Below are 16871 nucleotides of genomic sequence, written 5' to 3' on the forward strand. Positions count from 1 at the left end.
CAGTGTTGCTTGTGTTTTGGGGCCTGCCCATTGAGGGTTTGTAGCCAGTATTGCTTGTGTTTTGGGGCCTGCCCGTTGAGGGTCTGTTGGCAGAGGCTGAGAGCCAGTGTTGCTTGTGTTTTGAGGCCTGATGTTGAGGGTTTGTAGGCAGTGTTGGTTGTGTTTTGGGGCCTGCCCGTTGAGGGTCTGTAGGCAGTGGCTGAGAGCCAGTGTTGCTTGTGTTTTGGGGCCTGCCCGTTGAGGGTCTGTCGGCAGTGGCTGAGAGCCAGTGTTGCTGGGGTTTTGGGGCCTGCCCGTTGAGGGTCTGTCAGCAGTGGCTGAGAGCCAGTGTTGCTTGTGTTTTGCAGCGGGCCCAGGGGATTACTACACAGACTACGTGGCCACACGGTGGTACCGTGCCCCCGAGCTGCTGGTGGGGGACACGCAGTACGGGCCGCCGGTCGACATCTGGGCCATCGGCTGCCTCTTCGCAGAGCTCCTGTGTGGAGCTCCCCTCTGGCCTGGGAAGTCCGACGTCGATCAGCTCTACCTGATACGCAAAACCCTGGGTGAGTACTGGAGCACGCGGAGGACAGCACAGAGGCACGCCCTGTCCGACCCAACCACGAGGCCCAGCTTGCTTTGGTTTAGAGACACAGCGGGGAAACAGCCCTTCGGCCCACCACGTCCACACTGACCAGCGATCCCCGCACACTAACACGGTCCTACACACACTCGGGACAATACATATTTATACCAAGCCAATTAACCCACAAACCTGCACGTCTTTGGAGTGTGGGAAGAAACTGAAGATCTCGGAGAAAGCCCACGCAGGTCACGGGGAGAACGTACAAACTCCGTACAGACAGCACCCGTAGTCGGGATGGAGCTGGGGTCTCTGGCGCTGTAAGGCAGCAACTCTACCGCTGCGCCCCTGATATGTTGAACTAATGTCCTCTGCCTGCACGTGATCCATATCGCTCCGTTCCGTTTCACCCAGAATCGAGGAGAATGGAGAACCGGAGGATGTAGGTTTAACGTGAGTGGGGAAAGATTTAATAGGAACCCGAGCGGCAACTTTTTTACTTGGAGGGTGGTGGGTGTATGGAACAAGCTGCCGGAGGAGGGAGTGGGTTCTGTTACAACATTTAAAAGACATTTGGACAGGGACAAGGGTAGCAATGGTTGAGAGGCGTGTGGGCCAAATATATTGCAGATGGGACATTCTTGATCGGCATGGACAAGTTGGGCTGAAGAACCTGTATGACTTAATCTAAAAGCATCTGAAACAGCACTATCGTATCTGCCTTCACCACCACCCCTGGCAACGCTTTACAAGCACCCACTATTCTCTGTGTAAAAATCTCCTTAAAACTTTGCCCCTCTCACCTTAAAGTTATGCCCTCCAGACTTTGACATTACCATCCTGGTAAAACAATTCTGAGTGTCTACATTATCCATGCTTCTCATAATCGTACATACTTCAATCAGGTCTCCCTGCAACCTCTAACACCTCAGAGAAAATAATCCAAGGATGTTCAACCTCTCCTTACAGCTAATATCCTCTAATCGAGGCAGCATTCTGGTAAATCTCCTCTGCACTTCTGCAAAACCTCCACATCCTTCCTGTAACGGGGGGGCGATTATAATGGCACATAATTCAAAAGTGTGTGCATTGTGTTTAGAAATCTGAGGATCATAATACTTTCCATAGGTTCATAAGTGCCAGGAGTAGAATTAGGCCATTCAGCCCATCAAGTCTACCCCGCCATTCAATCATGGCTGATCTACCTTCTTGGACTATAGACAATAGGTGCAGGAGGAGGCCATTCGGCCCTTCGAGCCAGCACCGCCATTCAATGTGATCATGGCTGATCATTCTCAATCAGCACCCCGTTCCTACCTTCTCCCCATACCCCCTGACTCCGCTATCCTTAAGAGCTCTATCTAGCTCTCTCTTGAATGCATTCAGAGAATTGGCCTCCACTGCCTTCTGAGGCAGAGAATTCCACAGATTCACAACTCTCTGACTGAAAAAGTTTTTCCTCGTCTCAGTTCTAAATGGCCTACCCCTTATTCTTAAACTGTGGCCCCTTGTTCTGGACTCCCCCAACATTGGGAACATGTTTCCTGCCTCTAACGTGTCCAACCCCTTAATAATCTTATACGTTTCGATAAGATCTCCTCTCATCCTTCTAAATTCCAGTGTATACAAGCCTAGTCGCTCCAGTCTTTCAACATGTGACAGTCCCGCCATTCCTAGAATTAACCTAGTAAACCTACGCTGCACGCCCTCAATAGCAAGAATATCCTTCCTCAAATTTAGAGACCAAAACTGCACACAGTACTCCAGGTGCGGTCTCACTAGGGCCCTGTACAACTTCTTGAAAGTAGACTCCAGTTATCAAATTTGTAAAGATACCAAAAATGTTTTGTTGTGCCAGCTTAAATAAACCTGTGTTAACCAATTCCTGTCATTGGAGTTATTGACATCAGTAACTAACTTTTAGGTGAATTTAATGGGTTAAAGCCATGTTTTCCACAAACTACCTTTCCAGAGAGTTGGTGAGTTGCTCGACCGTGGGTTTGCAGTTTGGGTCACACAACATGGATCTATGATCAGAGACTTGCACTGGGCATGGTGAATATATTACCCTGGTGCTAGTGTATCTTGATGCCACCTTAAGGCTACATATATATGGGATTGCAGCGGTAGAGTTGCTGCCTTACAGCGCCAGAGACCCGGGTTCGATGCTGGCCTCGGGTGCTTACTGTACGGAGTTCATACGTTCTCCCCGTGACCTGTGTGGGTTCTCGCCAGAAACTTTGGTTTCCTCCCACACTCCAAAGACGTAAAGGTTTGTAGGTTCGTTAGCTTGGTGTCAATGTTTTTTTTTAAAGTCCCTAATGTCGGGCAGTGTCAAAGTGCAGGGATCACCGGTCGGTGCGGACTCGGTGGGCTGAAGGGCCTGTTTCCGCGCTGCATTTCTAAACTAAACTACAACTAAGAAATATTCCCTCTGCATTCTTGAGCTGCACACTCAGTCACAACCTAGAAACATAGAAAATAGGTGCAGGAGGAGGCCATTCGGCCCTACGAACCTGCACCGCCATTCACTATGATCATGGCTGATCATCCAACTCAGTATCCTGTACCTGCCTTCTCTCCATACCCCCTGATCCCTTTAGCCACAAGGGCCACATCTAACTCCCTCTTAAATATAGCCAATGAACTGGCCTCAACTACCTTCTGTGGCAGAGAATTCCACAGATTCACCACTCTCTGTGTGAAAAAAAACGTTCTCATCTCGGTCCTAAAAGACTTCCCCCTTATCCTTAAACTGTGACCCCTTGTTCTGGACTTCCCCAACATCGGGAACAATCTTCCTGCATCTAGCCTGTCCAACCCCTTAAGAATTTTGTAAGTTTCTATAAGATCCCCCCTCAGTCTTCTAAATTCCAGCGAGTACAAGCCGAGTCTATCCAGTCTTTCTTCATATGAAAGTCCTGCCATCCCAGGAATCAATCTGGTGAACCTTCTCTGTACTCCCTCTATGGCAAGAATGTCTTTCCTCAGATTAGGTGACCAAAACTGTAGACTGGCCGTCCTTCTCTCTGAATCTAACTCTGAAGAATATCCCGACTGAGAGTCCACGTGTTCTATCTACACGTGGAAACTGGAACAGTTATCAGTCCCAGTTAACCATGAACTACTTTGATTATTTTCATTATTTAGTGTGACGTCAAACATGCCCTGAAACGCGTCATGCAATATGTATATACTAAAACTCTCGTTTGTTATCTTGTTTGTGACTGAACTTCAGCCAAGACGGTACACGATAGCGCGACCATTTTAGGCCCACCTTACTCACCGTTGTCACTTTAGTGATAATGTAAGTAGTTTCATTGAAATCAGTGTTATATTTTTAAAGTTGTTCACATTTTAAAGTTTAAAAGGAGGGGAGGGGGAAGGGAGGGGGAGTGGGGGAGAAGGGAGAGGGGAGGGGGGGTTGAGGAGAGAGGGGAGAGGAGAGGGTGCTGCACCAATGCAGGAGAGGTTTGGGCCCATCGGGTCCACTTGGCCTAGTGTGCTATATAAATCCGATGATTACTTTGGCGTGTTCTCTGCCCACAGGTGATTTGATTCCACGACATCAGCAAGTCTTCAGCTCCAACCAGTTCTTCAGTGGAGTGAACATACCGGTGCCAGATAACTTGGTACAGTACTGTTTAACCTCACTCTGTTCCGCGGGGGAGAGGGGCCGTTTAATGGGCCACACTCTGGGCGATGGCTCATGGAGGCTTTGGCTCATTTAACGGGGTCGCAAGTCCAATCGGTTGTAAAGAAAGCAAACTCAATGCTAGCATTCATTTCAAGAGGGCTCGTATACAAAAACAGGGATGTAATGCTGAGGCTCTACAAGGCTGCATTTGGAATAATGGGAACAATTTTGGGCCCCATATCTGAGGAAGGATGTGCTGGCTCTGGAGAGGGTCCAGAGGAGGTTTACGAGAATGATCCCAGGAATGAGTGGGTTAACCTATGATAAGCGTTTGTCGGCACTGGGCCTGTACTCGCTGGAGTTTAGAAGAATGAGGGAGGACCTCATTGAAAGAACAGTGAAAGGCTTGGATAGAGTGGATGTGGAGAGGATGTTTCCACTAGTGGGAGAGTCTAGGACTAGAGGTCACAGCCTCAGAATTAAAGGACGTTCATTTAGGAAGGAAATGAGGAGGAATTTCTTTAGCCAGAGGATGGTGAATCTGAGGAATTCTTTGCCACAGAAGGCTGTGGAGGCCAAGTCAGTGGATATTTTTACAATAGACAATAGGTGCAGGAGGAGGCCATTCGGCCCTTCGAGCCAGCACCACCATTCAATGTGATCATGGCTGATCATTCTCAATCAGTACCCCGTTCCTGCCTTCTCCCCATACCCCCTGACTCCGCTATCCTTAAGAGCTCTATCCAGCTCTCTCTTGAATGCATTCAGAGAACTGGCCTCCACTGCCTTCTGAGGCAGAGAATTCCACAGATTCACAACTCTCTGACTTTACGGCAGAGATACATTGATTCTTGATTAGTACAGGTGTCAGAGGTTGTGGGGAGAAGGCAGGGGAATGGGGTTAGGAGGGAGAGATAGATCAGCCATGATTGAATGGCGGAGTGGACATGATGGGCCGAATGGCTTAATTCTGCTCCTATTCCTTATGACCTTGTGGTTGTGGTAGACACTGGCGTCTATGACTTGTGCCCATGCGATGGGGTGGTGGTAGTTATGCTGAAGCCTGCAGTCTCTGATCTTGGTCCTGCCAGAGTATTCCCTGCCTGTGCAGCGCCAGGAACCAGGTGGTAACCTCTCCTGTCTCCTTGTGAGGCACTGGTTAACCCTGAGGAGGTTTACAAGAATGATCCCAGGAATGAGTGGGTTAACCTATGATAAGCGTTTGTCGGCACCGGGCCTGTACTCGATGGAGTTTAGAAGAATGAGGGGGGACCTCATTGAAACGTACAGAATAGTGAAAGGCTTGGATAGAGTGGATGTGGAGAGGATGTTTCCACTAGTGGGAGAGTCTAGGACTAGAGGTCACAGCCTCAGAATTAAAGGATGTTCATTTAGGAAGGAAATGAGGAGGAATTTCTTTAGCCAGAGGGTGATGAATCTGAGGAATTGTTTGCCACAGAAGGCTGTGGAGGCCAAGTCAGTGGATATTTTTAAGGCAGAGATACATTGATTCTTGATTAGTACGGGTGTCAGGGGTTATGGGGAGAAGGCAGAGGAATGGGATTAGGAGGGAGAGATAGATCAGCCAGGATTGAATGGCGGAGTGGACTTGATGGGCCGAATGGCTTAATTCTGCTCCTATTCCTTATGACCTCGTGGTTGTGGTAGATACTGGCGTCTATGACTTGTGTCCATGAGATGGGGTGGCCTTGAGAGGTGAACATCACCAGAAAGAGTTTTCAAGTTTTGATTGTGATCATGGGCTTCGGCAAGAAGCTGCAAACATCATAAACAATTTTACACAAATCGTAGGTTTCTGCAGCATTGCAAATTCCTCATTCAAAAGCATAAAAACTGTTCCAGATGGCGGCGCTGCCCTAGCAGCTGCGGCTTACCTGCAGTCCATTTGTCTTTGTGTTTTTGTTGTTTTTGTTGTCTTAATTGTAGTTGTGATGTGGTGTTTTTGTGTTTGTGTACTATGTGTGTATGTGGGGGGGAGGGGGGGAACTGTAAAATTGTAATATGTGTCCCTTCCGAACGGAGACCCGACCTTTGTTTTCTGGGCCGTGTCTCCGTTCCTGCTGCGGCCTACCATCGGCCCAACTCCTGGAGCTGTCGGCCTCCAGGGCTCTGGTTCGCAGAGCCCGCGGACCGGACTCACCATCAGCGGAGCCGGCCGTCCTCGGAGGCTGCGGGAGCGGCTGCGACTCGCCTTAGGCTCGGGCCGCGTGGATGCCGACATCGGGAGCTCCGGCAGCGGCAGCGTGTTCGCCCGCCCCGGATCGCGGGGCTTGGGTCGGCCCGCCGCGGATATTTCACCGTCCGGCGCGGCCTGAAATAGGCCAGGGAATTTTCTCTGCTCGGCGGGGGCTTCAATGTCGGGAGCCCCGACCGCCCCGACTTGCAGCGGGGCTTGGGTCGGCCCGTTGCGGACATTTCACCGTCCGGCGCAGCCTGGAACATGGCAACGACAACAGCCTGACCGCAGGAGAAGACGGCAGGGGAAGAGAAAAGACATTCTGGCCTTCCATCACAGTGAGGAGGGGACTGGAGGAGACTCACTGTGATGGATGTTTCTTTTTGGGGGGTTTTGTGTTGGTTGGGGTTGTGTAATTTGCTTATTTTATTGCTCTTATTGTTGGACTGTGGGTGACGAAATTTCGTCCAAAAAACTTGTTTTTTGGATGACAAATAAAGATATCTTGAATATCTTGAATCTTGAATCTTGAATCAACAACGTTGAAAGTAAGCATTAATAATATATTTAAAATCCATTGATGTTTTAACTATTGAATGCAATAAAACCCCCATTTTAAAATCAAATTGCATTGTATATATATATATTTTTTTCCCATGAAGCCATGCTTCTCTGTGTAGCTATGCTTCAGGTTTCATGGGCAAATGCTCCAGTCAGAGGTGCAGGAAGGAACTGCAGATGCTGGTTAACACAAAATGCTGGAGTAACTCAGCGGGACGGGCAGCATCTATGCAGCAAATGCCTCCTCCACTAGTCAGCTCCTGCTGGAGGACAAGATGAGTGAGCTGGCGGGCAGATCCTTTTTTTGTTAAACAAAAATAAATGTAATCAATGATTGCAAGAATAATCTGTACAATACAAAACAATACCAAACAAACCCACCTCCAAGTCAAATACACTCTTTCCCCATCCTTATTAAGGAGGCATTCCATCCCCAGCGGTCCCAGAAACCCCCCAGGGTGCCCGTGGGCAGCGCGTGTTCCCTCTCCAACCCCACCCGGGCACGGACGTAACCCCGGAAAAGGGTCAGGCAGCCGGCTCGGGCAGAGCCCTCTTCCGCCTGGCGCCGTGACTCGTGGATGGCCAGCTTGGCCAGGCCCAGAAGCGACCCAACCACGACATCCTCGGCTCTACCCTCTCCCCTACGCACTGGGTGTCCGCAGATGAGGATGGTGGGTGAGAAGTGCAGCTGGAAGGCAAGGAGCAGCCCCTTTAGATATTGGAACAGGGGCTGCAACCTCACACACTCCATGTACACATGGCACACAGACTCACACACTCCATGTACACATGGAACACAGACTCTACCAGCCCGCAACAGTGGTAGGCGGTTGGCGAGTCTGTGAACCAACCGCGAGAGAAACAGGTTGCAGGGGACTCCTCGGTGCAGTACCCTCCACCCCAGGTCCCCGATGTGGAGGGGGAAGGGAGACAGCTCCTGTGGAGCTCAGTCAACAGTCTGGCACTCACACGCACGTTCACAGCAGAGTCACCAACTTCCAGCGGCTTGCAGGAAGCAAGCTGCCAGCAATCCCCAGCACATTCCAGCACAATAGCCGGGAAAACTGCGGGAATCTCGACAGGTTTGTTGGGAACACCACGTTTGCAGCAGGAATCTCAATTCTCACCGTTGCTTAAACTATTTAAACACTTAAACAACAATGTTGTTGGAAGGAACTGCAGATGCTGGTTTAACCCGGACAAAGAGCTAGAGTAACTCAGCGGGACGGGCAGCATCTCTGGAGAGAAGGAATATGCGACGTTTCGGGGCGTGACCCTTCTTAAGACTGAAGAAGGGTCTTGACCTGAAACGTCATCCATTCCTTTTCTTCAGAGATGCTGCCTGACCCGCTGAGTTACTTGAACAACAATGTCCGAAGAAGGGTCCTGACCCCAAATGTCACCTGCCCATGTTCTCAGGAGATACTGCCTGACCTGCTGAGTTACTCCAGCATCTTTTGTAAACCAGCATCTGCAGTTCCTCGTGTCAAACAATTATTTTTTTTGAATTGTTGAGGTTTCCAACAATTAAAACTATTAAAGCAAAATTCGACTAAGACAATTGTTTGCACTGCATGTGATTGTAATTCAAATTTGTTTTTTGTGCAGGAAACTTTGGAAATGACGTTTGAAAATATTTCACAAAATGCCCTTGGATTAATGAAGGTGAGCTCTCGGGGATCGACGTTAGATTAGTTTATTGTCACATGTAGTGAGAAGAGTTTGAACTAGTCAGCGGACAGGCCACACATGATTACAATCTAGCCATTCAGTGTACAGATACATGATAGGGGAATAACATTTACTGCAAGGTAATGCCATTAAAGTCTGATCAAAGGTAGTCTGAGGGTCTTCAATGAGGTAGATAGTAGTTCAGGACTGCTCTCTGGTTGTGGTAGGATGATTCGGTTGCACTGGAGTTTAGAAGGATGAGAGGGGATCTTATAGAAACATATAAAATTATAAAAGGACTGGACAAGCTAGATGCAGGAAAAATGTTCCCAATGTTGGGGGAGTCCAGAACCAGGGGCCACAGTCTAAGAATAAAGGGGAGGCCATTTAAAACTGAGGTGAGAAGAAACTTTTTCACCCAGAGTTGTGAATTTGTGGCATTCTCTGCCACAGAGGGCAGTAGACACCAATTCACTGGATGAATTTAAAAGAGAGTTAGATAGAGCTCTAGGGGCTAGCGGAATCAAGGGATATGGGGAGAAGGCAGGCACGTGTTACTGATTGTGGATGATCAGCCATGATCACATTGAATGGCGGTGCTGGCTGGAAGGGCTGAATGGCCTCCTGCACCTATTGTCTATGTTTCTCCCTCCACAATAGGGACAACTTGCTGGGATGTTCCACAGTTTCCTCTTTTCTGTTGTTCTGTGCCCTATGAATGAACACCAGTACTTTTTTTAAACTTTTCTTTCTCCAGCAGCTCTTTCCAGAGACGGACTACCCTCTGAGTGAAAAAGTTGCCCCTGAGATCTCGCATAAATAACTGCTCTCTCACCTTAAGACTGTCCTCTCTAGTTTTAGAATCTTCTACCCTGGGAAAAAGACCGTGAGCGTTCACGTTATCCATGCCCCTCGTGATCTTTTGTGCACCTTAGTAAGGTCACCCCTCGGCCTCCTACGCTCCAAAGGAAAAGTCCCAGCCTACCGAACCTCTCCCTGTAATTCAGGCCCGCAAGCCCAGATAGCATCCTGGTGAATCTCTTCTACACCCTTTCCAACTTGCTGGAGCTTGTCCTCCAGAACTGCACTCAGTACTCCAAAGGTGTGGTCACTGCTTTAAATACTTATCACTCTTGTCCTTCCCCATCACCATTTTGCCATTTTTGGTTTAGTTTAGCAATACAGGGCGGAAACAGGCCCTTCAGCCCACCGAGTCCGCACTGACCAGCGACCCCCAGTACACTGGCACTATCCGACACACTAGGGACAATTTACAATCTTTACCAAAGCCAATTAACCTACAAACCTGTACACCTTTAGAATGTGGGGAGGAACCGGAACACCCAGAGAAAACCCACATGGTCACGGGGAGAACGTACAAACTCCATACATGCCAGCACCCGAACTTCCTAGTTCCATTTTCATCTCAGTTTAAACTTTTATCCTATTGCTTGGGTCTTGCCTTTCTGGAATCTTCTGGAATTGTCCCTTTAAATCTTATTTTCATAAGACTGCCATAGCAGAACCAACTACTAACTGCATTTATACCTGACTGCTTGTTCTCATAATATTAATACCCCTGGTGTGAGAGTCAACAGTTAAAACCATACTGGGAAGGAATACCATCATCTTTTCATCAATTACTATTCTCCCAGCTGCTTTGTAGCCCTCCTGCGTCACAACATTGCAGGGAATTGTGGACACAGCCCAGACCATCACACAAACCAACCTCCCTTCTATTGTATCTCACGCTGCCTCAGCAAGGCCAGCAGCATAACCAAGGATGAGTCACACCCTGGCCACTCCCTCTTCTCCCCTCTCCCATCAGGCAAAAGGTACAGAAGTGTGAAAACGCACACCTCCATGATTCCACCAGCCCCTAGAGCTCTATCTAACTCTCTTTTAAATTCATGCAGTGAATTTGAGAAAACATGGAACTAGTGCGAACGGGTGATCAATAGACAATAGGTGCAGGAGGAGGCCATTCGGCCCTTCGAGCCAGCACCGCCATTCAATGTGATCATGGCTGATCATTCTCAATCAGTACCCCGTTCCTGCCTTCTCCCCATACCCCCTGACTCCGCTATCCTTAAGAGCTCTATCTAGCTCTCTCTTGAATGCATTCAGAGAATTGGCCTCCACTGCCTTCTGAGGCAGAGAATTCCACAGATTCACAACTCTCTGACTGAAAAAGTTTTTCCTCATCTCCGTTCTAATGGTGATCGATGGTCGCAGGGACCTGGTGGGCCGAAGGGCCTGTTTCCAATCGATCAAACAAAATATGTGTTTAAAAAAAATCTGCAGCACTCTTCCTTTTGTGTACAGAGCTGTTTGCACATGGATCCTGCTGACCGCCTGAACTGCGAGCAGTTGCTGGATCTCCCTTACTTCAACAGCTATCGCAAGGAAATGGAAACAGGCAGGCAGAGACCTGCCAGGCGACGTGGGAGACCACAGCACAGGAACGTGCCCTCGGTAAGTGAGCAGAGCTCGATGCACAGCCAAACTAATGCTGCCCTTCATAACACATGGACATTCAGAATGTGGACCGCTTTCATGTGGTGTACTCCACATCGTCAAGAGTGTTTTATTGTCGTCTGTCCCAGATAGAACTATAACATTCTTACTGACAGCAGCACAACAGAACATGTAAACATAGTACACTGTAAACAATATAATAAACACGGAAACAAAATCAGTGTGTGTGTATATACTCACTAGGGTTGCCAACTGTCCCACATTAGGCAGGACATCCTGTATATTGGGCTAAATTGGTTTGCCTCGTATGGGACTGCCCTTGTCCCGTATTAGGTACGGGGGGTGCTGTAGGCCCAGACACTGTAGGCCCGGACACTGTGGGCCCGGACACTGTAGGCTCAGACACCGTAGACCCAGGGGCTGCTGTAGGCCCGGACACTGTGGGCCCGGACACTGTGGGCCCGGACACTGTAGGCCATGGGGCTGCTGTAGGCCCGGTCACTGTAGGCCCGGTCACTGTAGGCCCGGTCACTGTAGGCCCGGTCACTGTAGGCCCGGACACTGTAGGCACGGACACTGTAGGCTCGGACACTGTAGGCCCTGGGGCTGCTGTAGGCTCGGACACTGTAGGCCCGGATGCCCGGGCGCCGCCTAACGGAGGTTGGGTAGCAACCCGCCTTCTGGCCAGTGCGGCCACGATTGGTGGAGTGCGAGCACGTGGCCGCTGGCTGGATGAGGTCACATGGGGAGTAGCAAGGTGACGTCACCTTTTGTCCCTTATTTGGGAGTGAGAAAGTTGGCAGCCCTAATACTCACGTCCACACACATCTATACATACACACACGCAAACATAAAAAACAAACAATAAAAGTATATGTAGTTCAGAGCGTATTTGAGGTTGTAGTGTTTAACAGCCTGATGGCTGCAGGGAAGAAGCTGATCCTGAACCTGGACGTCACAGTTTTCAGGCTCCTGTAACTTCTTCCTGATGGCAGGGATTGGCACAGCCAAACCAGGAACCAATATTCCACCAACAACTATGTCATGCCAACTGAATTTGTCAATATACATAGTATTTGTGCAAAGGGCAGATTCCCAGCTGCTATCAGAGAATCATAGAAATGTACAGCACGGAAATTTGTCCCACCTTGTCCGTGTGATCAAGTTGGCATATTGGTCCTGTGTGCCTGCATTTGGCCCGTATCCCTCTAAACCCTTCCTATCCATATATCTGTCCAACTATCTATTAAAGGTCGTAATTGCATCTGCTTCTATAGCTTCCTCTGGCAGCTCATTCCAGATACGAACTAACCCTCTGAGTGAAAACTGAGGTTGCCCCTGAGCTCCCTCTGAAATCTCTCCCCTCTCACCTGAAGCGTTTGCCCTCTAGTTTTAGAATCTTCGACCCTGGGGAAAAGACTGTGAGCATTCACATTATCCATGCCGCTCGTGATCTTGTGCATCTCGTGAAGGTCACCCCTCAGCCTCCTCCCCCGAACCGGACCTGTGGTGAAAGCCCATGGATGTTGACTGGGGCAGAGTTAACTGGACCAGTTAGACGCTGATAATGACAGAGCAGGAGGGACATGTCTCATGGGATGGGGTGCTGTTTCCTCTGCATGAGACCTCTAGGAGGGCTCACGGCCTCATGATCAGGGCCAAGCCTTTCAGATTGACTGAGGGGGCAGTCACGGTGGCACAGCGGTAGAGTTGCTGCCTTACAGCAAATGCAGCGCCGGAGACCCGGGTTCGATCCTGACTACGGGTGCTGTCTGTATGGAGTATATGTCCCTATATTGTCCCTAGTATATGTTAATGTGCGGGGATCGCTGGTCGGCGCGTACCCGGTGGGCCGTAGGGCCTGTTTCGGCGCTGTATCTCTAAACTAAACTCTAAACACAGTGTGCAGGGGAGAATAGAACCTGCAGTGAACTGATGAGATGAGGCAAAGTAAATCTGGATTGGGTTGGGTTAGTTTAATTTGATGGTGGGAGTAGACTCGGTGGGTCAGAGGGTCTGTTTCCTTGCCCTATAACTCTGTGATCTCCATCATCTAGTCCAAACCTAGCAACACGATACTACAGTGTCTCTTGCCTCGAAGATATAGACACAAAAAGTTGGAGTAACGCAGCGGGTCAGACAGCATCTCTGGAGAAAAGGAACAGGTGACGTTTTGGGTCGAGGCTCGTTTTTTCATTGCAATTATTTAATTTTGTGACTTTCGTTTCTGTTCAGTTGCAGTGTTTACCACAGCTTACTGGCAGCAATATCTCAACATCCACAGAAAACAAGAACGACCTGAAGAAGAAGTATAATTACCATTTCCCCAACATTTGACCAGAGAGTGCTCACACACAATCAAGGAACACAAGAACCTACCTGCACAGATGGACATTGAAAGGAAATGTTAAATCAAGGCAAAGTGAGGGCTGGGATTGGAACCCTGCCCAGCTGGTCATTACGTGTCTTTCTTTGTAGTTCACCATCTTGTTCTCCTTTTCCACTGTTTAGGTTTGGAAATGGGCAGACGTTTATAATTAATGGAGATGAATATGAACCAGGAAACCCTTGGGCAGAGGTTTTGTTTAAATGTGTACAATGTTTGTGTAAAGAAACAGCACAATAATCTATGCACATCTTGTTGCTTCCAATAACTTGTTCCACTTGCTAAACAACCTAGATTGTCCCCACGGCTGTGAAAAGTGAAGTGCTTGCTGACATTCCTCCAGAACAAAGGTTGTCTGTGCAATCAAGGACACTGCCAATGCCCCACTCTGCATCTTTAGGGACTGTTCCTGTTCTTTTTTCATGTGGGGAGGGTGGATAGACTCTGTTCTCTGGGTTCCCTCTGCTGAGCAGCATTTCAGGAACGGCTGAATTCACAATCTTCCTACCGAACAAAACTGAACCAAAATCATTTGTTTTCAATCCAAACTCGACTTCCACATTAATTTCTTTCTGAATTTCTTGGTTTGGATTTCTCAGATGGGGCACTTGTTGAGGGTGGTACTGATGGGGCACTTGTTGGGGTGGTAATGATGGAGCACTTGTTGGGGTAGTAATGATGGGGCACTTGTTGAGGGTGGTCCTGATGGGGCACTTGTTGGCGTGGTAATGATGGAGCACTTGTTGAGGTGGTCCTGATGGGGCACTTGTTGAGGGTGGTACTGATGGGGCACTTGTTCAGGTGGTACTGATGGGGCACTTGTTCAGGTGGTCCTGATGGGGTACTTGTTGAGGTGGTAATGATGGGGCACTTGTTGGGGTGGTAATGATGGGGCACTTGTTGGGGTGGTAATGATGGGGCACTTGTTGGGGTGGTAATGATAGAGCACTTGTTCAGGGTGTCTTGATCGGGCACTTGTTGAGATTGGTAATGATGGGGCACTTGTTGAGGGTGGTAATAATGGAGCACTTGTTGAGGTGGTACTGATGGGGCACTTGGTCAGGTTTTCCTGGTATTTCAGTTTATTTCAGGACCAAACGCCCTGTTGTTGAATGTAATTTTGATCTTTTTGCCCTCTTGCTTGGCATGAAAATATCATAGTTTTAACGTAAAAGGAAACCCCACCTGAGGAATTAGGTTGTGCATTAATATCTGATTGTAGATCTGACAATCGTTGATCACTTGAGTTGGGGTATGGTTGTCCTCCTGATGGGTCCTTTCTGCGGGTCTGGGGATGGCAGATGCTGGGGCCAGGCTTCACTGCAGAGTGCACATGGATGAGTGGTACTGGTGGTGGGATGGGGCTGGGCCTCTCCTCTCCTTGCTGGTGCTTTGCAGCTGATGGAAGTCTGCAGAGCGTGGCTCCTTTGTGAACAGTGATTCTCCATGTACCACAGTGCCACGTGGTAATGATGGGGCACTTGTTGAGGGGGGTAATGATGGAGCACTTGTTGAGGGGGGTAATGATGGGGCACTTGTTGAGGGGGGTAATGATGGGGCACTTGTTGAGGGGGGTAATGATGGGGCACTTGTTGAGGGGGTAATGATGGGGCACTTGTTGAGGGGGTACTGATGGGGCACTTGTTGAGGGGGGTAATGATGGGGCACTTGTTGAGGGGGTAATGATGGGGCACTTGTTGAGGGGGTACTGATGGGGCACTTGTTTTTTAGATTTCGATTTCGTGATACAGTGCAGAAACAGGCCCATTGTTGAGTGTTTGTAAACCTCCCAATCAATGTTAACATGAAAACAGAAGGAACTGCAGATGTTGGTTTACAAAAATGAATGCAACGTGCTGGAGTAACTCAACATCTCTGTACAAAATAAGACATAAAGTACATATTTCGCTTGGGCAGCTTACAACCCAGTGTAAGCTTGAATATTGATTTCTCTAACTTCAAGTAAGCCTTGCATCCCCTCTCTCTCCATCTCTCCCCACCCAAGTCGTACCAGCTTTAGTCGTCTTGTTGAGCCTCATTGTCTGTAACTCGTTTGCACCTAGTCCCAAGCTAACAATGAATGGCCTGTTTCCTTTATCATTGTTACTTTTTTGCATATCTTTCATTCATTTGTTCTATATCTCTCTCTATATCACTGCCTGTATCTCGTTTCCCTTTCCCCTGACTCTCCATCTGAAGAAGGGTCTCGACCCGAAACGTCACCTATTCCTTTTCTCCAGAGATGCTGTCTGACCCGCTGAGTTACTCCAGCTTTTTGTGTCTATCTTAAGTGAGAATGGTTGCCATACATAATTCAGAGAAGGGTCTTGCTATGTATTGTTGGATGTTTTTAAACCTACTAATTAACATTAACATGAAGACACAAGGAACTGCAGATGTTGGTTTACAAAATTGGACGCCTAGTGCTGGAGTAACTCAGCGTCTCTGTACGAAATAAGGCACAAAGTGCTGGAGATTGATCAAGCTTCAAGTTACTTAATTTGTCTGAAGTTAGATGGGAACTAAGAAAACAGTATGACTCATGTAAAAGCAGAAAGTGCTGAAACACCAAAGAATGGAGGGCCACTGTCCTGAGAGGTGAACTGTTTCTCTCTCCATAGATGCTGCCTGACCCATTGAGTATTTCCACCATTTTCCGTTTTAAATTTGACTTCCAGCATCAGTAGCTTTTGAATATTCAGTTGTAATGTTTTATCAGATGTAAATCAGACATGTGAAAACAAAAATTGTAACAGGTATAAATACACACAAATCACAGTTTTTCTCAGTACTGGCGTAAACCAAGTTACTGGGAGTGTGAGGGCAAGAATGGCAGACTTTAAGAGCAGTGCATCTCATGTTAAAATCTGTGTTAGTCCATTACTGGAGGAAATCTGCCCATTTCTAGTCCGGTGCCTCTCCAGGCCACAGCACTTGGTTAAATCTATTCATAGACTTTATTCATTGGAGCGCAGGAGGCTGAGGGGTGGTCTTGTAGAGGTGGAGAAAATCATGAGGATTAGACAGGGTGAATACAGAGCTTTTTTTCCCCAGAGTAGGGAGATCAAGAACCAGAGAATGTAGCTTTAAGGAGAGAGGGGAATGATTTCAACAGGAACTTGGAGGGCAACTTTTTCCACAGAGAAGGTGGTGGGTACATGGAATGAACTACCATAACTACTATAACAATATTTAAAAAGACATTTGGACAGGTACATGGATAGGAAAGATTTAGAGGGCTAGGGACAAAACGAGGGAAAATGGAAAACCACCTGCCTATCACCCTCCCCCCGATCAGTCTGAAGAAGGGTCTCGACCCGAAACGTCACCCATTCCTTCTCTCCTGAGATGCTGCCTGACCTGCTGAGTTACTCCA

The 16871-nt window shown here is 48.3% G+C and overlaps 1 protein-coding gene across 1 annotated transcript in view; it reads left to right on the forward strand.

Annotated features, from left to right (window-relative positions):
* The window catches only part of cdkl1 (cyclin dependent kinase like 1 (CDC2 related kinase)), a 33222-nt gene extending 18227 nt beyond the window's left edge, over window positions 1–14995 (forward strand). The window contains 5 exon segments of the mRNA XM_078407045.1: window positions 348–548; window positions 4115–4197; window positions 8569–8625; window positions 10957–11106; window positions 13345–14995. Of these exon segments, the coding sequence (XP_078263171.1) occupies window positions 348–548; window positions 4115–4197; window positions 8569–8625; window positions 10957–11106; window positions 13345–13446 (593 nt within the window). The 3' untranslated portion in view covers window positions 13447–14995.
* Window positions 14996–16871: the final 1876 nt, after the last annotated feature.

Source organism: Rhinoraja longicauda, chromosome 10 (genome assembly GCF_053455715.1).
Source record: "Rhinoraja longicauda isolate Sanriku21f chromosome 10, sRhiLon1.1, whole genome shotgun sequence".
Lineage (NCBI taxonomy): Eukaryota > Metazoa > Chordata > Chondrichthyes > Rajiformes > Arhynchobatidae > Rhinoraja > Rhinoraja longicauda.